The sequence below is a fragment of the Passer domesticus genome, chromosome 6 (assembly GCF_036417665.1).
Source record: "Passer domesticus isolate bPasDom1 chromosome 6, bPasDom1.hap1, whole genome shotgun sequence".
In the NCBI taxonomy this organism is placed as follows: Eukaryota; Metazoa; Chordata; class Aves; order Passeriformes; family Passeridae; genus Passer; species Passer domesticus.
In genome coordinates, this window is record NC_087479.1 from 37,388,414 (window position 1) to 37,413,485 (window position 25,072).

Sequence of the window (25,072 nt, forward strand, 5' to 3'; positions counted from 1 at the left end):
TTTCATCAGGTTGAAAGATTCCCCATTTTCTTTCACAGGATGGGATGATACAGGATCAGTTCAGTCTGTAGCACTCAGGAGAGCTAGGAAGTGAGAGTCTAGCCATTGTAATCTGGGATGAAACAGGTGTAAAACTAAGAAAAAAGGATAGGAGTATATTTTTTAAAAAGAATTTGAGGCCTGAGGAGTTTTTGAATTGTCATCTTCCAGCAGGTGATGTAGAAAGTGTTATTTTAAGAGATGAATTGAGTGGACAGTGATAGAAATAATAGTTTTCTCTCTTCACCGTTCTGCTGTAGGGAATGCAAGCTCGCTTCAGTTTAAAGGGAGAATTGATTCCTGCAGATGCTGATTTGCCAACACATCTAGGCTTACACCACCATGGAGAAGAGGCAGAGGTAGGTAGGTGGGTGTAATATAATAGAAAAGGTACACACATTTCTGTTTTCTGTGTTTGATTTGGTAGATTCCTTTTGTATCAAGCTTTTTAGTGAGAAACCCTTTAAAAAGTGCAGTAATTTTTCTTTAGAAACAAACTCCTGAAGACAAGTTGTGTCTGCATGCATGAACTGCATTACTTCCAGAAAACCGTTGAAGCTTTTTCTCTTTAATGCTATTAAAGTTCTGTGGCGTTGGAAAAAGGTGCACATACTTCCTTTGCTTAAGAAGTTCAATTTTTTCCTGTGACATCTAAGATTAGAATCTCTTCTGCAATTGCCACAAAGCGGCAAACAACATTGGCTGCAATTTGTCTTCTGTTATGCAGCATGTTACAGGTAATCTTATTTTAAGGGGCCTGTTTTCAGCTGTAGCTGAGGGTGTTTTTTGGTTTCTTTGTTTTGTTTTCCCCTGCCATTTAGAGAGCTGGTTATTCTCTGCAAGAGCTCTTTCATCTGTCTCGAAGCCAAGTTACACAGCAGAGGACACTGGCTCTACAGGTCTTAGGTCGTATTGTTCAAAGGGTAAGTCGCTTTAAGGAATTTCTCCCCATAACTCAAGTTTCTGGTGGATCAGGGCCCAGATTCTCTGGTACTAGTTGTTTGTTTTCTGCTGTTCAGTGAAGGTGAGCAAAATCACCAACAGGGCATTCTGTTTCACTGAAGATCCTTACTGTTAGATAAGCTAAGTGTTGGGATGTAGCACACTGAGCTGCAGGTTTCTCCAGATAGTTCCAGAGTATTGTTCTCCCAACAGGTTGTTTCAGGTGCTATTCAGCAGCAGTGGTGCAATTTCAGTTCTCTTGTTAATTTGGATGCACACTGATTTTTTTAAATGTTATTTCTGTGACAAACCTATTCTTGGCATTGACCCTTTCACTCCTGTTGTCTGAGCCAGCTTCATGATGTGCATTTTCTGTAGGAGGCGAGAAAGAGCCAAGCCTACTCATAGAGCAATGTGCCAAGAGGAAAAAGCAAAATGAATACTTCTGTGCACATTTCTACCTAACTTTTGGGGGAAGTGCTAACATTCCCCCTAATGGCACTGGAACAGAGAAGAAGAAACATGGTAGTTTTGAGAAGGATGATGGGGCAGAACAGGGTGTAGTCAAAGGATGAGTGCAGACTTTATAAAGAAGAGTTTCTTGCACTAAGGAGCTGCAGTTGTGTTCTTCTGTGTGAATGAATGGAGGATAAAATATAGGAAGAATAGCCTCCACACAGTTTAGCAGCTTTACAGTAGAAGTGGAAAGAGGCAAAATGTAAAATGTTGAGCTGTGACAGCCCAAAGATGTATCCAGCTGAGATGACACAGCCTTAACCCTGGCTCTGTCTGGGTTTGCAGGCCAGGGCTGGAGAGTTTGCTTCCTCGTTGAAGGGCAGCGTTCTGCGTCTGCTGCTTGATGCTGGCTTTCTCTTCTTGCTGCGCTTCTCGCTGGATGATGCAGTGGAAAATGTCATGGCAGCATCTGTTGGTGCTCTCCGGGCTCTGCTGGTGTCACTTGATGATGAGGTAAGATAATCATTCAGAACTCGGGTTTGATTTCATGCTGAGCTGTTTGCAGGGATCAGAATGAGAAGACATTGTAAGTAGCTTGAACAAAGGTTTACTGGACATGCTAGCTTAATGGTGAGTAGAACGTCATTGCTGTGCTTTGAGACAGACAAAGGAGTGTGTTATCCAAGTCTGAGGGATTCAGGTGTCTTTTTTTCTCACTGTTTGAATTACCTCTGCCCTATGATTAAATTCAGTGCACGCTGCTGAGTTTCTTCTTTTTATGTTTTTACAATCTAGATCAGGCCACTACTAATGTATATGTTGAATTTATTTTTTTAATATGTTCTCTTAGGTTGTTTACTTATTTCATAGTTTTTCTGCTTCTTAACAGATTAAATATTCTTTGTGCTTTCCTTTGTGCCTCATAATAATGCTATTTTCTTTTTCTCTCATTGTCCATTTTCTGCTGTTCCCATGTGTTTTTGTCACACTGATACATACCTAATTTTGCCTGTTTGTGTGTTTATTTTCTCACTGATGCTTTTTCACCTGTTAGAAGGTGTTGAGTTGTTGACTTCTTTACGATTTTCAGGGTTACTAGAGCAGCCAGATTAAGATGTACTTGTGGTTGGACAGAAGCAATCTGTTACAGGCAGAGCATGCTGTAGACTGTCTTCCAAGTACCTTCCTTGAGAGCTGCTTTTCTGTTTGACTGCAAAGGAGCTGGTGATAGAAGGGGTGGAGTAGAAGTACCCTGCAACTTCTGCCAGGCCTGTAGAGCTATCCCTAGGGAGAGGCAAGAGAAATGAAGGAGTAGGTAGCTTTTTCTACATCTTGCTACTTTTCTGTCTATGAGCCCAATGGAGTTCTGCTAGATGAATCCTGCCCACCCATCGTAGGTAGTTAGTACTATGAATCAGCTTCTTAATGTACTTTTTCTCTCCTCTGGTGTTACTCTGGTTTATAAGTGTCTGCAGTGCTCTGATTTTTCAGATGGAAGCTTATGGTGAGATGTTTTGTGTAAGTGGGGATTGCTGACTCTTGCTGCCAGAAGCAGCACTGTGAATGCTGTGTCAGTATATTTTCTAACCCAAAGAGTCCTTCCTAGAGTCTCGTGTTGCTGAATTTCAAAAGGACTCTGAGAAGAGGACAGGGTTGGAAGCCTGGCCTTCTGCTCTGTGATTTGTAAGACAAAGAGGATTTATCCACACTATAAACACAGAAGATCAGCACACATAAAAATCATGCTGTCTGAAGGTTTTTTTTCATCCTTCAATGGCTATGGGAAGGAAGCAACTTTCTTTTTGTTTCCTTTGATGACCCAGCTACCTCGTCTTAATGCTTTTCCTTCTCTTGGTGGAAGGAAGACTGTAGTCCCAAACTCTGTATTCCAGATGGACTCATGGCTTCATCCCTTCAAGTCAGGCCTCTTCTGACCACACCATTCACTCACCATCTTTAGTTCAAATTGCATTGGAGGTTTTTTAATGTCTGATAATAGATTGTGCTTCCTTAGTACTTGGCAGTTGAGGTCCACCACTACTTTTCTGTCTAATTTGGTGTTTGTTTCTGATAGTGGGTGCAGGAAATAGAAATTTATAGCAGTTATTAATCAGTGCAAGCATTTGATTTGTCTTGCATATTCTAAAACATTTTATGGGAAGTAGGTCTGTTATGGGAGCAATCTCCTCTCTGAAGAATTGGAACTATTATCCTAGTTGGGCTGTTACCCTAGAACTTGAGAGTACCTGACACTGTCATCAGCTGTGAACAAAAAAAATTTTTCTAATTGCTTAAGCTGAGGGATGTTCAAACAAAAGTGAAGCAAACATGAACAAATAGACCAAGCAGTCTTTATCATATCAATTTTTGCATGATCTTTCTGTGTTATTTGTGACCTAAGTTCCACACAGGTCCAAAAATAGGAAGTCAATAAATACCAAATTTCTGTTTAATGCCTAGAGCCTTGGTAGTTGTTTTATTTATTTATTTACTTATTTATAATCCAATTTTTTTTTCCAATTAAGCTGCATTTCTGTAAGCCATGTAGTAAATTTAATTCACATCACAGTAATTTTTTTCAGGATTTTCCCAAGTCTATGTGTGTGTAAGGCCAAAATAATTTCCCTGAAAAAACATTGAATTCTACTTGTATATGTTTAGAATAGCTTTTATTGTCTTCACATTTTCTTGGGATTATTTAGGAAGCAATGAAGCATTTCATATTCAAAAGCATCCCCGAAAAGTTTTTGTCTTTGTCCTTTTGACTTTCTTTATGAGAATTTTATTCTATATGCTTTAACACTTATAGAAATACCTAGATTGGACTTTCTCATGGTATCAAGGGATGGCTACATTCCCCTTTGTCCCTAACAATGAGGAGGAAGAAGAGGAAGAAGAAGAAGAAGAAGAGTTAAATGGAACAGAGAAATGTCAAAATAAAAAATTAAAGGATGAAAACAAGCCAGACCCAGATGTGGCCCGATATGATGTTGTAAAGGTAAGCAAAGAGTTAGACCCAAAATCTTTTTAGGAAAATAGGCTCAGTACAGTGCTGTATGTGCTGTTGAAACATCCACCCTCCTGTGCATGCTGGACAAGAACATTCTGAACAAGAATTAGAACTCTTTCCTGGCTGTTGGTTGTTGTGTTTCTGTCATATATTACCAGGAGGATAATTTTATTGGTCTCTGAAAATGTTGGGACTTGACTTGTGCGATTTCAGTGTTATTAATATCTCTTAACTTCCTCTAGGGAATTCAACAACAAACACACTGATGACCTGATAAGATGTCCTGAAAGACTGCATACAGACATGACTTTCAGGCTCACTTACTTGAATTAAAAATGAAAAGGTTCCAGCCATTCTTAAAATGTCTATATGCACTTTTTAGAAGTTAAACTAGACTATTACAGCTAGATAGTTCAGAGCTAGTAGATTTGTTCAGTGATACTCTTTTTTTATTTGACATAAGTTGGCTATTTACCATTTCCCCGAATGTCGTTTGCATTTCTCAGATTAAGATTTTGACAGTGTTCAAAATGAATTTCTCCCACATTTTAAACCTAATCCTATATTTTTAATAGGAGATGTAAAATAGCAAACTCTGTTATCTCAAAGTCAGCCTTGGTGCAGCCAATGCACCCCTCTTGCCTGCTGCAATCATTAAAACCTGTGATCACATCACTTAATCCTTGAGCTTGTGTTTGAACAGCACTTGTTCTAAAAGCATCATTGGGTGCATGAATTACTGTATTTGGGCATTTGGTCTTGTTTAGAGACTTCATGATTTCAGATGTGTTCTACTAGGTGTGTGGCACTGTTTAAATAATGTTACAAAAGAGTGGTAGATAGACAGGAGATCAGGTTGTGATTCTGTAAACTGTGTCACGATTCAGAGTAATTCAGTTTGTTCTGAGTGGCCTGGACATACAAGGTATTTGGGATCAAATTCTTCTCTGTTCCTATTGCTGTGCAGTTCCATTTCATTCTTGCTTATTGGCTGTTAAAACCCAATTGTTCCACACCAATTGTTTCCAGTTGGAAAAGGTGTATTTAAACTAGCTGCTGAACTTGGTCAGACCTAGAGCTGCAACTTGCTTGGCTGCAAATTTTTAAAATATCAGTAATATGAACACAGGTATTATGGATTTGCCTTTTCCCAGAATCGGGAATGCATCACATTGCTACATAAATTGATTATTTGTGTCCTGGCACCACCACTGCTCATAAAAAAAAAAATCACATCATCCCTATGTATCTCTTCTCTTACTGCAAAATAGCAATTTATGTCTGTTCTCTGTTTCTGTTAGCTTTCTCTGATGGGACAGGTACTCTCAGAGTGCTGCATTATCTGGAGGTGGTATCTAGCCAAAATTATTCAAGGACCACAAGAACCTTTTTCTTTTATAGGGAAGGTTATTTCCCTGTCACTTAGAGTTTTATGCTCTGGAAAACACAAGCATCCAAACCCCTCCAGTGGTCTGATTCAGAACAGAACTAAAGTTTTTTCTGCTCTATTCAGATAACTCTTGCTCATTTACCAGGATACTTGCAAATACACACAAACGTACTTGTTGCATGACTGCTAATTTTAAAACAGTCTCTGAAGAGGATGTAGTCTCCTTTTGGCTTCCAGCAATTGAAGTACAGAGAGTGCTTGTTTAGACCCTTACAGACTTTTTTTTTTTTAACACCTTTCAGGGACTTTTGAAGACAAGGATCCAGCACCGACTGAGGTACATCCTGGAGGTGGTGCGACCTGTTCCAACGGTAGTCCTGGATATACTGCACATCCTCACCCATATAGCAAGGCACTCCTCTGAAGCATGCAGCCAGGTAAATCTCCCATTGTATAAAAGCTTGGGAATGATAGAGAAAGGTTTGGAAAGGGAAGAAACATCAGGTGAAGTTATGGCAAGGAGATCAGACAAACTTGTTTGTTTTGCATGTCTTCTGCACGTCTGCATGACTGCACACCTTTAGTTATTTGTGCTCCCTGCTATTTCTCTGCAGCTGCTTGACTGTCCTCGATTGATTGAGACCATTGTCAGGGAATTTCTCCCTACTCAGTGGGATCCCAAAGTGGCTGAACCAGGATTTTTACTTACCAGTCTCCACGGAGTTGCTTGCGCCAGTGCTATGAAGTTCATCAGGGTGTTGGCAGCTGGAGGCCGAAATGCAACAGCCAGGCTGGTGAGTGGTTCCTGAAAGAGCTTTTCTGATTGCACAGGGCTTGGTTCTCCTATGCCTTACTGCCTAAATAAAGACAGAAAGCTAACTGGAGGTGACTGTGAGCTCAAGCTGAAGAGATCAGGGTGAGAAAGGTGCATTAGTGTGTTTTGAAGGAATTGTTGACAACATCATAATAATGATCCTTCTCCTGCACAGTGGTAGATGAGCTGGCTCGAGTTTTACTCTGCTTTTTTATGGGTAATGCACTCATGTGAAAATCACAGAGTCCAGCGCAATGATACTTACCAGGAACAGATGTTTAAAGCATGCACTGATTTGTGATGCTCTGTACACTCCCATGTTTCAGTGATACAGCGTAAGACTGTATAAACCAGAGACATAACCACTATCCTTGTGTTTTACAATCCTGGTGGAACTTTTCTGCCATTAATTTGTCTTAATAACTCTGTGATAATTCATCAGTGTTTTCAACTCCTCTTAACTTCTGGGCAAGTCCACTTCAGAGATAATTGCATTCCCTCATATGTGTTGTCATGCTGGTGCTATAAATGCATGAAATCTGCCAAGAGCAGCACCCATTACTGTGTAAAGAGCACTTTTTAGGCTTTTTGGTTCACTGTTGTTAACGGCACTTAACAGATTGCTACCCAGGAAAATGCTACTGTCAACAGAACACCAGTCTGTGCTGTAAAATGTAGAGAACAGTGATAGATAGTGGGGTGTTTAAAGACTGTAAGTTGTACTAGGAACATAAGAGTAAAATTCAGTTATTTTTCTACTTCAGGCTTTATGTACTCCAGGTATTTCAAGGCGTGGAAAAATTGCTTGGAAGGTTCCTGACACTCAGGCTTTGCTACTGTTACACTCTCCTATGTTCTGTTGCATGCAATTAAACGTGGGAGTGGAAGATAATAAAAAACTAAATCAAAACCATCGATGTAAGAATTTATTTTAGCTAACAACAAAGTTCTTCCATCTTCCTGGAAGTACATTTGACTTTGTCCTCTCTTCTGTAGAAGAGGTGTCAGAATTTATAGTTTTGACTCATCAGCTCCTTTGCTTTCTTGCTGGTGTGCATTGGTTTCCGTACAAGATGTCTCTAAAGCATTTGAAATTTAAATTACCTATAATATGTCCTTGTGCTGTGAAAAAGACATTGTTGCCTCATTTGTTTAGACAGAGCGCACAGAAGCTTTTGTATGTGTGGGAGAAGGAAAGAGAAGCTCTTTTTTATGGTTAAGTAAAAATACCCAGATGTAGGGGAGGATAAAAATTATTTCTAGAGAACTGCAAATGAGTCATGTCATGCTTAATTCAATACCAAAATAACCTCAGAACATTTCCAAGGCATCAAAATTCTATAACCTTATGAAAGTAATAGGCAGGAGGTACCCTTTGCATAAAATAAACACTGAATTATAGAAGGACTTAGGTTGTAGAATCTCTGAAACCCATCTAGTGTGACCTACCCAAAAGAATGTCAGCATCAGTACTTTTGTAGACATCTTTTTTCACAAAGTATATCTTTACATGTAAGCTTGACTAAGACAGTTATATTTCTGACTATTTAAGGAAGGATAATTATATATATTTTTTTTAAAAAATCGGTTAAATGCTGCAGAGAGCATCCAAAACAGGAGTGTGTGTGGGGCAGACAAACCTCCATTGGAAATTATTTAGGTGTCCTTGGTCTGTGTTAGGAATGGAATAGGTACCCCTAGGCATCTCTTCCAGGAATAGTTCTCTCTTAATAGCCATTGACCATTTAGTGATCCTTTGTAGTTTGCTGCTTAAGACTGCACAAAATAAAACCAGATTTGAGCAGTGCAAGAAGAGCTCAGAACGAGCTGAATTGAAAACTGCAGCTCTTTCTGTGTGTCAGAGCAATGAAGTAATGATGCATGCAGCTGATGCCCCTTATCCCTTTGTCCTTTTTGTTCTTCATCCTTTTCTTTTTCCTTGGTTTGTTTCACAGCTTAACAAATTTGAAATGAAGAGTCGGTTAAGTCGCTTTGTCGCTGAAGAGCCTCTGGATGTGCCTCTGCCGAGGGAGGAAGCCACGAGGCTGAGCACGGAATCCTTCCGGCTGTGGGCTGTGGCTGCCGGCTACGGGCAGGCCTGCGACCTCTACAGGTGCAGCTCGGGGCTGGAGACCTGGGGGTGGGGGGCACGACCAACACCCTGTTCAGAGGGGCAAAGAGAGGGCTCTATTCCCTTCAGCGTGTCTCAGCTCACTTTCTCTTGTCTCCTGCAGTAAAGCTCAGTTTCTAAGGGCATTCATGCTGTGTATTGCCTTCTTCTGGTTGTTCACAATCTCCTGTGTTTAAGCACTGCTATTTTGTTGTTTCTGCTTTGCAGTGGGTGACCACTGTAGCTTTTTAGGGTTGCATCTTTTTCCCCTTGAAGGGATGAATAATCTGTGCTTGTATGAAAACAAAACACGTGGTTTGCAGCACACCCAGGACTGAATGTGCTTGACCTAGGGGCAGTCTGTGGGCAGCGGTGGTGCAGACAAACTGCACAACTGACTTCCAGGTCAGGACAAGTTCTTGTGTTTGACTGCCAAGGTCTGCACCTGGTGTAGGTCTGACCTTTCTCAAGCATTAAATCTGCTTCCTGTAATTGCATTGAATTGGAAGGAGAGAGATGGCTGTGGAGTTGCTCTGAAGTGGAGTAAACGGGAGGCCAGTATTGAGTTTCAGAAGGGAGATTCTCATCCACAGCGGCATTTTGTGTTCTTCAGGACAATCTGATGTATGATTTAAAAAGAGTAAAAACTGTATATACTATTTTAGCAGTGTAAATAATGTTGAGGAAAGAAACAGCAGAAGATTCCTTAACCTTGCAAAATTATAAGTGTGGCTGAGAATCTGAGAACCGTTCCCCAGCAAGAATTAAATCAAAGCAGTTTTTTCAAGAGATAATCGAAGTGCATAGAGGCAAAGTATTAGGTAGGTCCCATTCAGATGAAATTGGAATAGCAGTAGTCGTCCTTTGTCATCTTTTTTTCTATGTCAGTTATTTTTGTTATTGTGGTGGTGGTGATGGTTCTCATAATCAAATTTTAGCAATCTTTATAAATAAATCATTTGAGAGTGTAAAGAAGATAAAGCCAGATTCTTCCAGTGGAAAGTGAAGAGCCAATGGGCACAAATGGAAATACAGGAAATTCCACTGAAGTGTTTTTACTGTAATCTTTACTAACTTTACTGTAAAGGTGATCAAATACTGGAGCATTATTGCACAATAAAGTACTGAACTCTTCATTCTTGAAGATACTCAAAATCTGACTGGATATACCCCTGTGCAATCTTGGTCTTGCTGGTCTGTCTTGAATTGAAGTACAAATGATTTCTGGAGACCCTTTCCAACCATATCCATTCTGTAATTCATACTACAGTGATCTCTACCCTGTGCTGGTGAGGATACTGCAGTCCCTGCCTGAGTTGCTCAATGAGAAGAGCCCTGTGGTTGAGTTGTCTGTGCAGCGAGCTGCAGCAGTGGTTACTCTGTTGACACATGTGACACAAACAGCAGGATACACAGCAGAGCTGCAGGCCAAGTTGAGCAGGTAGGTTCTCTCCATTCTGTGCATCCCAGTAGCTGGCATCCCATGTTCCCTTTCTTTGGTTTGGAGACCTGGCTGTCACCTTTCCCCCCATCCCCCCTCATTTTCAGTTGTTTACTGTCCCACATGTGAGCCCCTGCATGGTGGGGTGTATTCCCTCTGACACAAGGTCAGAAGTAGTGTCTGGTCTGACAGCTATGCTTGCTAGCATGGCCAGAGGCAGGAGTCAAAATATGCATTAAGCTAGGGGGCATAAAGGGCACTGTTAGCCAAATGCCCTGCTGAAAGGAGCTAGGAAGCTGCTTGGAACTTCTCTTGGAAGTAAAGAAAGTGAATGTCTTGAGGTTTGGAGGAAAGAACCTCTCTGCAGAAGCCAAGATGAGTCGGGATTAAGAGGTGGTTGGTTTTGGTAGACATCAAAGCAGTAGCATCTGTTGCAAACACAGGTACTTCTTCAGGTGGAAAACAAGAAACTCTTTAACTAAAGTTGAGTACTGAGGTAGCATTGCTGGTAAAGCTAGAGCATAGCTCAGGGGCAGAGTGGTGTAGGAGAGGAAACTTCAGCTTTTTAAAGTACATTCTGCATTTATCATTTCTGCCTAAATTATTTGGTCTAAGTTGTGGGACTATGCAAGGACTTTTCCCTTAGTTGTGCTATTGGATATAATTTTCTAGACTACATCTTTCTATTAAAATTGATGACTTAGAGACAGTTGTTTGATATTTTTTGCTATCCTGTGTCATTCTTCCACTGGGTTTCAGCAATAACTCAGAAGATAGCGAACCGATCCCACCTCCTCCAGTAGCATGGAGTCAAGTGTCAGGCTTACAGCCCTTCCTTGAGACAAGTCTGAAAAAAATCCTTCAGCAGCTATCCCAGACAGAAACTTGGCAAACTCTCCAGCCTCTGACCACAACTTGTGTGATCTTCTTGGGAGTTTATTACAGTGCTTACAGCCAACAGGTAAGGCCTGAAAATACAGGCTGTCTTCTCATCTCACCAGCATCAGGTTGTGTATTACCTCTGAAAACTGGAACTTACAGGCAGTACTGAAAAAGATGGATATTAAGGTATCAAGCTGAGCACTGATTTTGTTACCACAGTTCATATCTAGGCTGCATGACATTCAGGGTCACTTAGGTCCGCTAACCCCATACATTAGCAGTGCCAAATATCTGTCTTCCTTTTTTGTCCTTTCATTCTTTGGGATCAGGGTCTCAATCAAGGTGTATGGTAGTGTTGTGATTGTTCTGACTTACTACAGAGCTTCAAAGCGTGAAGCAAATACAATATAATTTTATTTGACAGCTGTATTTCCTAGTGGGATAAATCAAGTCATGCATTTTTGCATTTGCTTTGGTCTGAGAGCTTACATGTGGACACCTACACTGCAATCATCTGGGTGGAAGACTGAGCTTTAAGGGTCGTGCTGTATGAACTTTGGATAAGAAATAAGAAAGATAAATTTGTTGCACCACTGACCTTCAAGGTCAAATTCTGTATCACACAGTTGTGGTATGTAATTATCTTTAAAAGTGTGTGTTCTGAAGGTGACATGTCAATGTGATGCTATTGAAGAATAATGTCTTACACTTTAGCTACTTTAAAGATTCATGTTCTGAAGATAAATGCAATTTTCCTCTTTACTGCCCAACTGACATGCCTGAGTTCTAACTTGGGAGAGCTGTGTTGAAGGTGTGGGGGTAATTTAATGGCTGTAGTTATTCACACTTGTGCAGCTCCTCCGAAACTTGCCAAGAGCAACTGAGTTTATTAGTTATGGCTGGGGTGGAAACTGCCAGTATCTCTCAAAAATGTCTTCAGGGCCCCGAAGGTTGGTATACCTTTTACAGGCTGTGATTATGCCCTGAACATTAGAGAACCAGGACAGCCAAGAGTTAAATGCTCCTTTTTAACCTTTACAGATATCCCAGAAGAGTGACTGATGAAACAATTTCTTCAGTCATCAAATTGTGCTGGGTGTTTGAATTTCCACTTAAAGAGAAGTTCAGACATGTACCTGTAGTTAGCTGATTGAAAAAAATTGTATGTAGCATGCTTGAATAGATAAGTGCAAAAAAAAATCAACTTGTATAGTAATTAGATTAGTGTATGCTGGGATCTTCTTGGAATATTTTGGTTAGACTATTAAAAACTAAGGTTAACATCTTTACAAAGGTTTTACTGATTTCTGGAGGCAGCTTTCACCTGGGGGAAAATCAGATTTTATGTAATGGAAATGAGTATTTCTGTAACCCAAAGCAGCATTCTAATGAAGATAAAAAGTGTTAAAATTTGCCAGTGTGTTTCTTCAACCTGGAGTATTGTTTACTGGGGTCAGAAGAACTTAGATGATTCTCTAAAAGCCACAGTTTCTCTTCTGTGCAGTGTCATGCTTTGATGGTCAATCACACTTTATGCGGCTGATTTTTTTGGTTTGATTTTTTGGAGACCCTCATGGTGCCACTCAGATTTCTTAAGGTAGTTCTGATCACCTTTGTGTCGTCTTCAATTTAAATAGAAACATGTAGATGGTAGGGAGAGGAGGGTTTACCTAAGTTTTCATTTAGGTAATCTTGATTCCAAGGATCTCATATCTTGCTTCCAGCCAATTAAGAATTTCTGGGCATGCACTTTAATGCTTGAGTGTGAGAACACCTTGAGGTGCCAGCTCTCAGCTTCCACACTATGAGCAGTGAGGCCAGCTGTAAGCTAGAGCTGTACCACTGTGTAGGTGATGGGGTCTGGCAAAAAGATAGTAAATGCAGAGGAAGTAAATAAATCAGTGTGTCTTTTTGCTATCACTGGATGCTATGGTCATTCACTCTCTTTTCATGTCATTGTCCGTGTCTTCTACAGCCATCAGTCAATCCAGTTGATTGCTTAGAGGAACTGGAACGTTTGACATCGGAGGTGCTGCAGCCCCTTCTCAGCCAGCCAGCCATAGACAGCATGTGGGACTTGCTCAGGTAAAACCATTCCACTGCTAAGATGCTGTTGTCAGAAGCTAAGGGAGCCCCATTTCTACACTGTACTGTGTGGCAGCTCCCCCCCACCTCCTCTTTTCCCTGTGCAATATGCCCCAGGTATGGGAGTTGGATGTGTCGTAGGGCTGTGTCTACACCCTGCTTTGTCCTCTCAACCCTCATAGAAAAGGCATGATGGCTGCAGAGGTTTGCAGCTCCTCCTTTTCTACTGGTGCTGCTGCATCTCTGCTTTGCCATGTAGCTGGGGTCTTCGTATGAATTTCAGATTACTTTAGTTACTCTTGGTTTGATTCTTCTTTGGTTTCACTGGTCTAAAAAAAATAGCACAAGTAGCATTAGTTGAGTTGTCTTACATGATGAGGTGAGTGTGTGTGTTCGTGTACTGTTCATGTGCTCTGTGTTGTGCTGCTTATATGAAAGAATTTAACTAGATTCAAACCTTCAGGCTCCTGCAGAGCTTCACTAGGGCTTTGAAAACCCCTGCAGAGAAGTGCAAGAACAGATACCAAACTGTTCTTCCAGACATTTGGATAACATAAGCTCTGGCTCTGGGAATAGTTAAGCACTGCAGATATTCTGTCTTTCTGCTGTAGAGGGAGCCTTCTTACTAGGCTGTGATTGATCATCTGGAGTGGGGAATCTAAAAGGCCTGACTTGCACTCAGAGAGGCATCTGCCTGTGAGCACATCTGATATAAAGGGCACTTGAAACTTTTGTTTTCAAGTGGTATTTGAATGGCCACCAAACAGTTTGGCCCATGTTCTTTCATGACTGAAACTGAGCTCTGAAGCTCTTGGCACCAGAGCTTCCAAACAAGAGCACTCATTAGACCCTTTTCTGCCTGTCTTTGCAGTCTGAAGACAATGGATTTAGTCAGGCTATAAAAGCTTATCCACAAGAATTCTCACTGTTACCAACACTGGCTGGTAAATACATAGTCAGCAGATCTCTGCCCTAATGTTTTTACAATTTTGTGTAAACTTTCTGGGCAGTTTAGGTCCAGGAGTTCGGGGTACTTTGTGAGCCCCACATGTGTTTATCCACATGTAATACCAGTGTTAGAAAGAGCAATGAATTTAAGCAATTCGTTTCTGCCACAGAGTAATGATGTGGATCTTTGACAAGATTTGCCCTGTTAGTCCATTTTACCATTGAGCAGCTTGCTCGTGATCACTCTTCTTTCTGGTGGTCTTACCTATACAGACATGATGTATCTACTCTGGGCCCCGTAAGCACTGCTGGTGTGGGAATTTGTGGTTTCACCTGCAGAGAGCACATGTGCAAAGAGTGGGTCTGCACAGTCATGTCCATGTACATTAAAGCTATATTCTTTCTGAATGCAGTTTAAAAATATGCATTTCATTAGTACATAAAGAGCAGCATTTTTGCAAAGTCAATTTTAGATATAATCTGGCTTTTTGGTGTTGCCCACAAGTATGTTATTGAAATGTCTTGAGTGGGTGGGCAGCCTTATTAGCCTGGTGTGCGTATGTATGTGGGGAATGGCGTATTTTTTTAATATCAAAGTCCAGCACTTTCAAGTATTTGACATCAGAGATGCGTCACTGCATCAGTATTTCTGCTCATCATGACCAATTTAGCTGAAGAGTTCCTGACAGCTCACTGGCATTAGCTTGTGTGGCAGTAGTGCTTGGGGTACCAGCTGAGACACTGGCTTTTTGCTTTCACTGTTTTCGGGGCTTCCATTTTACTGCAATGTGTGGTACAGTTCAGATAGATAGCAACATTTCAACAAGACAGTTCCTCAGCACTATGAATGCTTTTGACCCCTCTATGTTTATTTCTTCACACAGGCCATGTTCTGCTTTGTGCAACCCTCTGTCCTGTTCTGTGGCACCAGAATCTGTCAGCAGCATTGCATCTCTGAGTTGCACTGGAGGCAAACCTCCTTTGAGTCTGGTTGGCTCCAAGTCACCTTTCCCCTTCCTCACTGCCCTCTTATTTCTCATCAATAACATCACTCACATTCACAAGGGTCTGACCAGCAAGGTGAGAATAAACTTTTTCACTGTAAATTCTAGATTAATGATGATATACTTGTGAGGGAGGTTAGTATTTGTACCTTCCCAGGCATAAAAGAGATGTTAGAAGGACTGTTAAAAGCAAATTGTTGTGCATTTTTATTTTAAAAATATTATAGAGAGAAACAGCCCAACTTTCAGAACAAATGGGATGAGGATCAGAAAAATATCTTGTCTTTGAATTCCAATATTCAGTTGACACCAGGAAGCTGGAATTACAGAACAGGTGATGCTTAAAGGATGTGCTTATAAAGAATGTTGAGAAGAGTTGAATAGCTGTTGTTTGGCTAAGCAAAACATAAAATTTTAGTGTCAGTGGAAGAAACACATGGTTGAAGCATATATAACAAAGAAAAATGGGGTAATATTAAAGAAGAGAATGAGTGCTACTGATGAGGGTCCTTCCTTCTTTGGTTTTTTCTGAATTTTTAGAATGAGTGAATCATGGAAGATTTCAGACTCTAAAGAGCAAATGTCTGAGCCCTAGAAAGATAGAATGCGTAGCATAAGATTTCTCAAAGTCTTCCTGTGTGATCTTGTGTTGAATTAGCTGATTGGCTACTAATGGAAATATCTGTCCAGATAAGGCAAAACCATTTTAAGCCACTGGCCAGATTTCTGCCTTACAGAACATGATGGAAAATGTAGGCAGTGACTGTTGGTTGTCTGTGATGGGGATAGTCATGATGGATGCAGGTGAGCCCTGAGGAAGAAAAGCAGATATTTATTAGGCTAGTCTTAAATATGACTTTTGGAGTAGCCAGCAGGAATTGTTATGTGAGAGGAGGTAGGAGGTGGGCCTTGAATAGGTCTGTGTTTTGCTTTCCTCCAAACACAAATGGTCTTAATATTATTTGTCTCCACTTGTGATTCCTTTATAGTACAGCTCTGTGCTGGGCTTCAGAGGCTTGAAGGATTATCTGCATCAAAGCTGGCAGAGTGGACCTCCCTCTGTGACTCCCTCATCTGCGTGGATCCTGCGCCATGAATATCACCTGCAGTACTTCGTGTTAGCATTGGCTCGGAGAATGGTATCATTATCAGTCCTTTCATTTTTTCCTCCAAGGAACTGACTTCTCTGGCAGCTGGTCTTCATGTCCCTGTTCTTTCTTGTGTCTGACTTAGGTCTGGTGACTCTTCTGCTGACTTTTATGACCCATTAGCAAATAACATCTTTCTAGTTACTGATGTGGGGATTTAGTTTCAAAATACTTTGGATGGAAAAAATATATTTTTGCCTTTCTTTGGGATAAAGTAAGGACCAAGTTTTCAACTATGTTGCTAAAAAAAATCTGGCTATCTAAGGCAGTCGGGAGAAGCAGAAATATCTCTTGGTATGCTGACAGCTCTTGCAGTCTGCCTCAGTCTTTCACTTTGCAGTGAGATCTGTGTCTTGTTTGACCCTCCTGTCCTTGTTGATTGTCTTGTTGACAAATGCTTTGTCTGCTGTTTTGTTTCCTGTACAGGCAGGCACTTGTCCGGATTACACCCAGCATGCCTCGCTCCATCACTGTGTTGCCATGGCATTACTAAGCCGTCTGTTGCCAGGGAGTGAGCATCTGGCTCATGAGGTCCTACTGGATCTTGCCTTTAATCCAGAGTTTCTTCCGTAAGCTTTGCATTTTTTTCCTTTTTCTAGTCTGGTATGTGGGAAAACATGGGGAAAAGGGAAAAAACACGTTTGCACTGCAATTTTGTCATAATTTTTGGCCTTTAACAGGGCCTGTAGTTAAATTTTACTTACTCACTGGCATATTCTTCTGGCATGGAGCCTTCTAATCAGGCAAGCACAGTGGTTGCATATTTTTCTCTGATGTACCACTGTTGAGAAATGTGACCAGTTTCTTTTGATTTCCTCTGTGACAAGGCTTGTGTGATTCCTGATAGAACTGGTCCTCTCTAAGGCTTAGCATCTTCCATCCTGAGAGCAGGGAGTCTAGAAAATAAATGAGAATTTGACATAGCCTGAAAGCTCAATGAATCTTCCTCAAACTCATTTTAATCAAGTTTACTGATTTGACAAATGCCATGTCTTCTACTTTACACTGTAAGAACTCATGAGCATCTCAAATATAAATCCTCTTATATCTGGGCAAGAAGATGGTAGCAGTTTATCTTGTTCATCTCAATCTGTTTGAAATTAGCCATGGTGTATCCCTGTAGGAGGTTGAACCAAGGTGTTGCAAGGAGGTAGTATGTTTTTTCAGAAAAAAGGAGAATTTGTTAGTGGATTTGTTTGTGTGGTGGTGTTTTGGTTTTTTTGTTGGGTCAACAAAATGATGAGTCTTTGGTCTGGATTGTGGCATATGGATTTGACAAACACTCCTCCACATGCACAGTTTCTATCAGTCTGTATGACTCTCCTAACCTTGCCACTGCCAGCTGCAAAGCTTTTGTTTTGAGAAATGTCTTACTGGTTTGTGTAGGCCTTATCTGATATGCAGTGTTTCATCTCAGCACTCTCATGTCTTTGTTGGTAAGTAGGCTGCCTCTCTGGACAAGGGATTTCAGGCTCCGCACTAGACACTGGCATTGTGTGGAGGGTTTTCATGGCACAGCCTCAGTGCTGCTGACGCAAATGTGGTTCTGTGAATTCCCTCTAAATACCAAGATAGCTGATGCTTTGCAGGCCCTCTGTATTAGAAGAGTTCAACAATGTAGTGTTGAGTGCTCTGCCTATACTACTCTTCCTGTTCCAGGAAGACTATAGAGATGAAATAATGTCATGTGTTATTTGTTTGGCATTTCAGGGTTTTTTTGTTTGTTTCTTAAACTGTTGTCTTTACCTTACAGTGAAGGGAAAGCTGGTGGGCCAGAGGCAGCTGACTTCTCTAATATTCTGCATCTGGGCACCAGTGCCAAACTGGCACAGCCTGGCTCTGCAGCAGCATTTGTTCCAAAGGTTACTCGTGGTGCCCTGCTGAGAGAATCGTACCAGAATCTGCCTTCCATTCGCTCCTGCTACCTCTCCCACTTTGTCCACTTGCAGCCCACCCTTAGGCGTTCTCAGGCATCCTACCAAGGGCAGAATTACCTCATCCAGTCAATGCTGCTTCCTGAGGTCAAAGGGCCCATCCTGCCTTCAGACTGGCCATTCTTTCCACTTATCAGCCTCTACAACAAAGTGACTAATGCAGAGACACGTGGGGCCATACTGAACTCTCTCCCACTTGATCTCATCAACACTGTGACCTGGAACCTGCAGTGGGTCTTGTTGCTGGAAACCTGGCGTTGTAAAATCCTTCAGAGCATCCCGACTGCTGCCAAACTTGCTCGGCTTATGTGTGTCTTCCTCACTGGCAGTGACCTCTTTCTAGAAGCACCAATCCACCGCTACACAGCTGCCCTTCTCTCTGTGTATTGCCAACCCAAGGTCCTGGACTCCCTGAACTTGGATGCTCCTCTCCCTGGTTTGGCATCCTTCCACGATCTCTATATAAGTCTCCTAGAGCAATTTGAGGGCGTCTCCTTTGGAGATCCACTCTTTGGCGTCTTTGTTCTTCTACCTCTACAGAGGCGTTTCAGTGTTCATCTGCGTCTCTCTGTTTTTGGGGAGCACACAAATATCCTGCGGGCGCTGGGAGTGCCGTTACAGCAGGTAATCCTGGCTTGTGGTAATTGCCTGTCACTGTATGTTTCTGTGTTACTGGGCTCTTGACTGTGATTCTCCAGCCTTGGTTTTTGTGTTTATGTGGAGGGCAGGAGCTGTGAAATTGCTCAGTCTTCACTAGAAACTGTCCCAAAATTTGCTTGGTTTAACCATTGAGAACCTTCTAATTTATAGAAGGGCTGTTCACACCTTGTGTTCTGCTAGCAACTACCTTTCCCTTCAATAAGTGTTTTCACACCTTGGTGAGAACTTTTTCCTTGCCCATGCATAGACAAATTGTCATTTTCCCTCTCAGCCATCTTTCCACATATAGTTATACTGGAGTTGTGCTCTGCTGAGTAACAGCAAGAAAATTTGGTCTGTCAAGTGTAGGTCTGCGTTTCTTTTGAGTTAGCAGAGCACAAGAGATAGAATTTAGCAATGCTGTGAAAAATACTCTGTCTTCTTACTTTATAAGTGCTCATCTTATCTGTGCCAAAAATCAGCTGCAGTGATAGGACCAGTAAAACATCTCTCCATAAAGCTGAAGAGGTCTTGACAAGACTGTCAAGGCACGTCGGGGTGGGCTGTAGCAGCTCTGCTGCAAATGGGGATCACACTGCTGGGGTAACATCGCGTTGCAGGAGGGAATGCACAAGGAAGGGCACTCTAGAAGTCATTAACTTCTCACCACTTAAACCCTGACAAAAACTGTAATGTTGCCTCTGGATGGGTTTGTTGCAGTTTCCTGTGCCTCTTGAGCGCTACACTTCCCCTCCTGAGGATAACCTGAACCTGCTGCGACTCTACTTCCGAACGCTGGTCACTGGTGCGCTGCGCCACACCTGGTGCCCTGTTCTGTACGTGGTGGCCGTGGCTCATGTGAACAGTTTTATCTTCTCCCAAGAAAACACAGCACAGGTGGGTAACAGACAGCAGAGCTTTAGGACCGCTGTCTTTGGGTTTTGCATCTGCTCTCCCTCCAAGTCCAGTGTGCCTTGCAATGAATCACTGACCTTCAGGATTTGAAAAGCAAATGTGTTGAGGACTCATCAGCTGTTTGAGGATCTGCATACAAGGCAGCAGCTTTTGTTCATTATACCCTAATGTACTTGCATTAATGGTAGCTAGTCCTACCTAAATCTTTGAAGTCAGCAATTATGTGTTCTGTGGTGTTGGGGGAAGAATTAGCAGAAATAATAAGGAAGGTGATCAGACAGAGAGAGCTTGTAATAGATTTGACCTCTGCCTAGCAATCTTAAGGTGCAAAGTACTCTTTTCTTTGACTTTGCCTAAGTAACCAAGCAGAAGGCCCTCCTTGAGGCCTCTATCAGTGAATAGCTGTGCTAACAAGACTTCACCTCTGATCTGCAATTCTACTTGAAGGTTGAGAAGTCAGCTTCAGAGATTCAGATCAGGGAAAGGAGCAGAGAGGCAAGATTTGAGTGATAAGACATCTCAAGCACATTCTGCTGGAACAGGCTGCTCATCATTATAATGAACAAGTCATCCTGGAGTGCTGTATGCCCCTGGGCAAAGGTATTACTGCACCATATTAAGGAAAGTATGTGTTTTGTTCCCAGGAGACAGATGCTGCTCGGAAAAGTATGCTGCGGAAGACGTGGCTGTTGGTGGATGAGGTAAGATTTGTAAGATTCAGCTTGTACTGCTGGGAATTAAGTTTTCCATATGTGGTACTCTTACAGACTTATATTTGGCTTTGAAATTTGTGTTTAGTTATGTTGCTAATTTGACAATGAGAGGAGATTAGCAGCAGGATTTTGGCCTGCAATATCTGTAAATATGCTTAACCAGTTCTCGTAGTAATTGACCTCAAAACACTGAGCCTGTTGCAACCTAGATGAATCTCCTGTACTGTATTTCCATGCCTCTTGTCCAAGCAGCATTATATCTGGATAGCTAGAGATATTAGAGGGATGGTTGTAGCAGAGTTATGAATAGGTGGCCAGCAGTGATCTTTCTTAACTCTTAGTTGGATGCTTCCCCTGAAAAGAGCAGGACAGATATAAGGTTTCTGTATTTTTCAAGGAGTTTGCAAAAATCTGTCCTTTGTGGGACAGAGCTAGGTCATTTGGCCGTCTGTGATTTGTGTCCAGGGTAAATTATTAGATCACACTCAAAAATCCGCTTGGGTTTCTGGCAAGAAGTCATTGTGAGGGGCTGTTGAGGAGACAATGGAGTTGAGTTTAGAAGAGGAATTCTCATGCAAAAAAAAAAAAAAAAAGTGAATTTTAGTGGAAGAAACTTGCCTTTTATAGCTCTTCTATTGAAGATGATGTAATTAAATATCTTGGGCATGATGGAATTGTACTATTTGCAGATTGCTGTGTTGTGTTGCAGATGGTAGAAAAGATTAGATACATTTCTGTTTTGTTTTTCAGAACTTGAAAAAGCACCTGCTGTACTACAGACTGGTGAATGCAGAGAGTCCTTTGGGATTTGACCTTTATGAGCAGCTCCCTCCCATACGACTGAAGTACCTGCAGATAGTGACACAGAAAGAAATTACAGAGAATGCACCATCACAAGACTCATAGCAAAGCACTTGTGCAAGAAGAGGGCCAAGGTGAAGAATGGAAAAGCTCAATTTACACTTCACTGATGAAACTACTTTCAGTTCAGATGGTTTTAGTGTTTTACCCGGACACACTTAGCATCTTTGCCTAGTGAAGCACTAGTAGAATGCTCCCAGCCCTGTAGAACATACATGCTATCAAGATTTGACAGCATGTGTGTGTGACCTCTCTGTCATGGATGATGGAGCATTTTCCTCCATTCTCCTTCAAGTTGTTCTGCTTTTTCCCAGAGGAGTGAGAATGTGTCTGAAAGCCACTGGACTGTTGAATAAACTGAAGGACCTGGAAAAGCTGTTTTGTTCATTCAGGCTGGAAACCGGGTTCTCAGGATAATGTCTGTTTTCCCCAGATTCTTCCATTGCTTTTTTTGTACCTTGGATTTTGCATGGTCCTTTTCTCACACTATACCCTGCAAACAGAATGACAGTGTGACAAGGAGGAATCTGGTCCTGAGAGGTTTAACATACATACAAGCAGTTTCTCCAAGGTAGTGTTCTGTGCATGCACTCAGTAACACAGATGTATTTTGTCAGGCCTCTAAGAAATATGAATTCCTAGTGCAGTGGTACTGAATATCCTCCCTTGGCTGTCTTTTGGATGGTCTCTGAACTCCTTTCTTTTCTCCTTTAATTTGGGTACATGTATAACAAGATCAAAAATAATTTCTTTGCAGGCCATAATGCTTGGCAATAACTACCCTTCATTAGAGAAAAAAAAAGGTATCTGCTTGTTTAGTTAGAATCTGTATTGGTTGCCCTCTGAGAAGAATGCAATTTAAATTTTGAAGTGGAGTTTCCTAGCTCAAACCTAATTTTAAAAATGTCTAATTTGATCCCACTTCTACATCCAAATTCTGAATTGCAGCCTCAGACACAAAGGCTGCCAATACAGAGCCCTAAAAAGGGCCATGTAAATTCCAGAATTTCCTCTAGGTGTGTGCTCTCACTGAGTGTTCTCTTAATATTTTTGCATGGTCACTCTGGCAGGCTTTTGTTTGCAGAACTCAACTTTTACAAACAAAACTTTTAAAAGAGATTTCTGATGTTCTGTTCTTATGAATAAATTCCTCTGGAAGGTTCAGGGTGATACCTGGTCTGAAGAGCTCAGCCTCTGTCTTTACCTATCAAAGAGGCCAAGCTAGCTTCTCTCTGAAGAATGCAGGCCTGTGTTAACCTTGCTCCAGTGAATGTGCCAGCAGGAGTGTAATAGGCTCACTTGTTGTGACTGAAATTGTTCGTACAAGAAACAAATTCCAACTTCATGGAATCAAAGAATCATTGAGTTTGGAAAAGAAAAGACCTTGTGTCCAGCCATAATACAGTATCTTTCTTTCACCTGACAGTCGTGTTGCTGCCCCCTCAAATGCCTGCATAATCATGTAATAAGGCTTAAGGCATTTGTGACTGATGCTGTCATTGTATTGGCAATTTTCTGAGTGTACCAGTCCCCTTCCTTAGGTTGCCAGAAAATAGCCAGTTTCATTTTTTTCCCCTGTATTTCAGATAGGAAATGGGCAGAACTGGTGTTTCTTTCCAATCTTTTTTTTTTTGGCCTTCCTTTTGATCTGTGGTTTCTCTCTGCAGCAGGTCGGTGTCATGTAAAATAACAAAAGCACAGTGGTCCAACAGGATTTTTTTGTTGTTGTTAATTATTTTAAAAGTATTTGATGTGATTAAAAGTCTAATCAAAGTCATTTAAGTTTTAATCTGTCTAGATGGTGAGAGCCCAGCAGTTGTCTTTCAGAGCAATGGATGGTAAAACTGGAGGACTTCTAACTGCCCATTTAAGAGCAGCCTTCGTCAAGGACTCTACCTTTTGCTCTTCAGACCACCAGTTACAAAATCTCTTCCAGTCCTTTGTGGGATGCAAAGTTGAATTTTGTAATGTGTACAGGATGTAAATAAATATTTTGATAGCTCTGCAGGAGTGTTTTTAAAATCAAAAATACTTTTGAGTCTTTCTTGAATTTGGATAGTTCTGTTTGCAGTTTATCAGTATCCTGGGACAGCTGCTGCCTTAAAGAGTTCTGCTAAACTTTGGAGCTCTATAAGAAAGCTCCTCAAGCCAAAAAGAAAGCTCCTCAAGCCAAAAATTCCATCCTGCTTGTGTGATGGGTCAGTAACACAGTGTACCAAATTCTGTGTGTACTTGGGGAAGGTGCATGGTGGCATGATGTGATTTGACACATGCCCCAGGTGGGAGAACTGTCCACAGATGGTATTTGAAATTATGATGCAAGTGTCAGCAGTGGAGAGAAGGAAAAGAATGGATCCCAAATAGTTCTGCAAGCCACAGTGATACACAGAAAATTCCAAGGATGCTGCATATGAGCTGTAAGCTTTCCAAACGTTGACTGTCACTTGAGATGGTACATGAATATTTTAAGGCTTTTGGCAATTTTGTGTGTGATTTCCCCACAGAACACTAGAGGGCATTGTTTTATCTAGTTTGAATGCAAGATTTCTCAACCTCAGTGCTGTTGGGACCTGAAATAAAACCAGCCACCCTTACACATTGTTGGAATTTTCTGCATTTTTTATTTTTGCATCTAGTTTTGGAGCAAGTGTGGAGAATTAAATATGTGGTGGGTTGCTAAGGACCATACAGGGCTTTGCCAGCAGGAGCATTTTTGAAAAATCATGGTACATTGAATGTGAGATTTAAACTTAAGCTGAATGCAGTCTGAGACAGGACCAAAGCATGCCCATTCTGTTAATCCAGTTTAATCCTGTTCATGGGAAGTGAGGAAATGAAGAAAATTAAAACTGCCCAAAAAATGGACAGTTTGTGTCCTGTGACTTCTTGACTCATTACTGCAGGCTTAAGATTTATTTCAGAAGGAAATAATTCTGCTGAAATAGGACCCACAAATAGGTTTCTGGTGTTGAAGTGGTTCTAACTCAGAAGAACATATGTTGTCTGTATCTCATCAGAAGTCAACAAAACCAGCAACAACTATAAAAATTCCTGCCTGTCTTTTAATTCCTAAAAAGGGCACCCCATTTTCTGGTCCTTTGTGGCTAGAATTTGCTTGGTTTCACCCAAGCTACTGATGATGTCCCATGTGGAGAACAGTGGAATCTCTATTGGTACAAATTTATCATGTGCTGGAAGGCAGCAGCAGTGTGGTTTTAAAAGCAAATTGTTGATTGGACTGAAGATCAGTTGAAGATAATCCTTTTAGCATTGCTGTTGAGTAGGCAGGTGAGAGGGTGGGGCTGTCACGGGTTTGCATCCTATGACTTTAATGGCATTTTACTGAATTTTCCTTTGCATTTTGAAAGGGAAGAAAGAGCTCTCCCATCAGCTTGGAAGCACACCCTTTTGTGCCTAGAAGAAATGGAGTTGATTTGTGATTCTTCAGCTGTGTGAGTGGTTTGAAGTCCTGGAGTTTAGAATCCATATGTGGTGACTTGGCTCACTTTGCTGAGTAGGGATGGTTCCCAAAAAGATGTAAGCAGCTTGGTAGCTGGCAGTACTGCACACTAAGGCAGGACAAGACATGACAAGAAAGTAAAAGGTTAGGCAGGAAAGAAATCAAAGCAGGACTGAAACCATACTGTATGGGAACTTTTTAACGTACGCATAAAGCATTATATAGTTGAAGGACTTTCATTCCACTGTATTTATTGACTACTTCAGTTTGACAGTGGAATT

The 25,072-nt window shown here is 41.4% G+C and overlaps 1 protein-coding gene across 2 annotated transcripts in view; it reads left to right on the forward strand.

Annotated features, from left to right (window-relative positions):
• Positions 1 to 23,938, forward strand: part of RPAP1 (RNA polymerase II associated protein 1) — a 39,362-nt gene extending 15,424 nt beyond the window's left edge. For both annotated transcript variants that reach the window (XM_064424627.1, XM_064424628.1), the window contains exons 9-25: positions 300 to 398; positions 861 to 962; positions 1,783 to 1,950; positions 4,247 to 4,435; positions 6,140 to 6,274; positions 6,452 to 6,631; positions 8,607 to 8,764; positions 10,032 to 10,202; positions 10,962 to 11,163; positions 13,060 to 13,169; positions 15,002 to 15,197; positions 16,111 to 16,260; positions 16,696 to 16,838; positions 18,023 to 18,827; positions 19,563 to 19,739; positions 20,402 to 20,458; positions 21,221 to 23,938. In XM_064424627.1, coding sequence (XP_064280697.1) covers positions 300 to 398; positions 861 to 962; positions 1,783 to 1,950; positions 4,247 to 4,435; positions 6,140 to 6,274; positions 6,452 to 6,631; positions 8,607 to 8,764; positions 10,032 to 10,202; positions 10,962 to 11,163; positions 13,060 to 13,169; positions 15,002 to 15,197; positions 16,111 to 16,260; positions 16,696 to 16,838; positions 18,023 to 18,827; positions 19,563 to 19,739; positions 20,402 to 20,458; positions 21,221 to 21,376 — 3,198 coding nt within the window. In that variant the 3' untranslated portion in view covers positions 21,377 to 23,938. The remainder of the gene's footprint in view (positions 1 to 299; positions 399 to 860; positions 963 to 1,782; positions 1,951 to 4,246; positions 4,436 to 6,139; positions 6,275 to 6,451; positions 6,632 to 8,606; positions 8,765 to 10,031; positions 10,203 to 10,961; positions 11,164 to 13,059; positions 13,170 to 15,001; positions 15,198 to 16,110; positions 16,261 to 16,695; positions 16,839 to 18,022; positions 18,828 to 19,562; positions 19,740 to 20,401; positions 20,459 to 21,220) is intronic.
• The last annotated feature ends 1,134 nt before the right edge of the window (positions 23,939 to 25,072 follow it).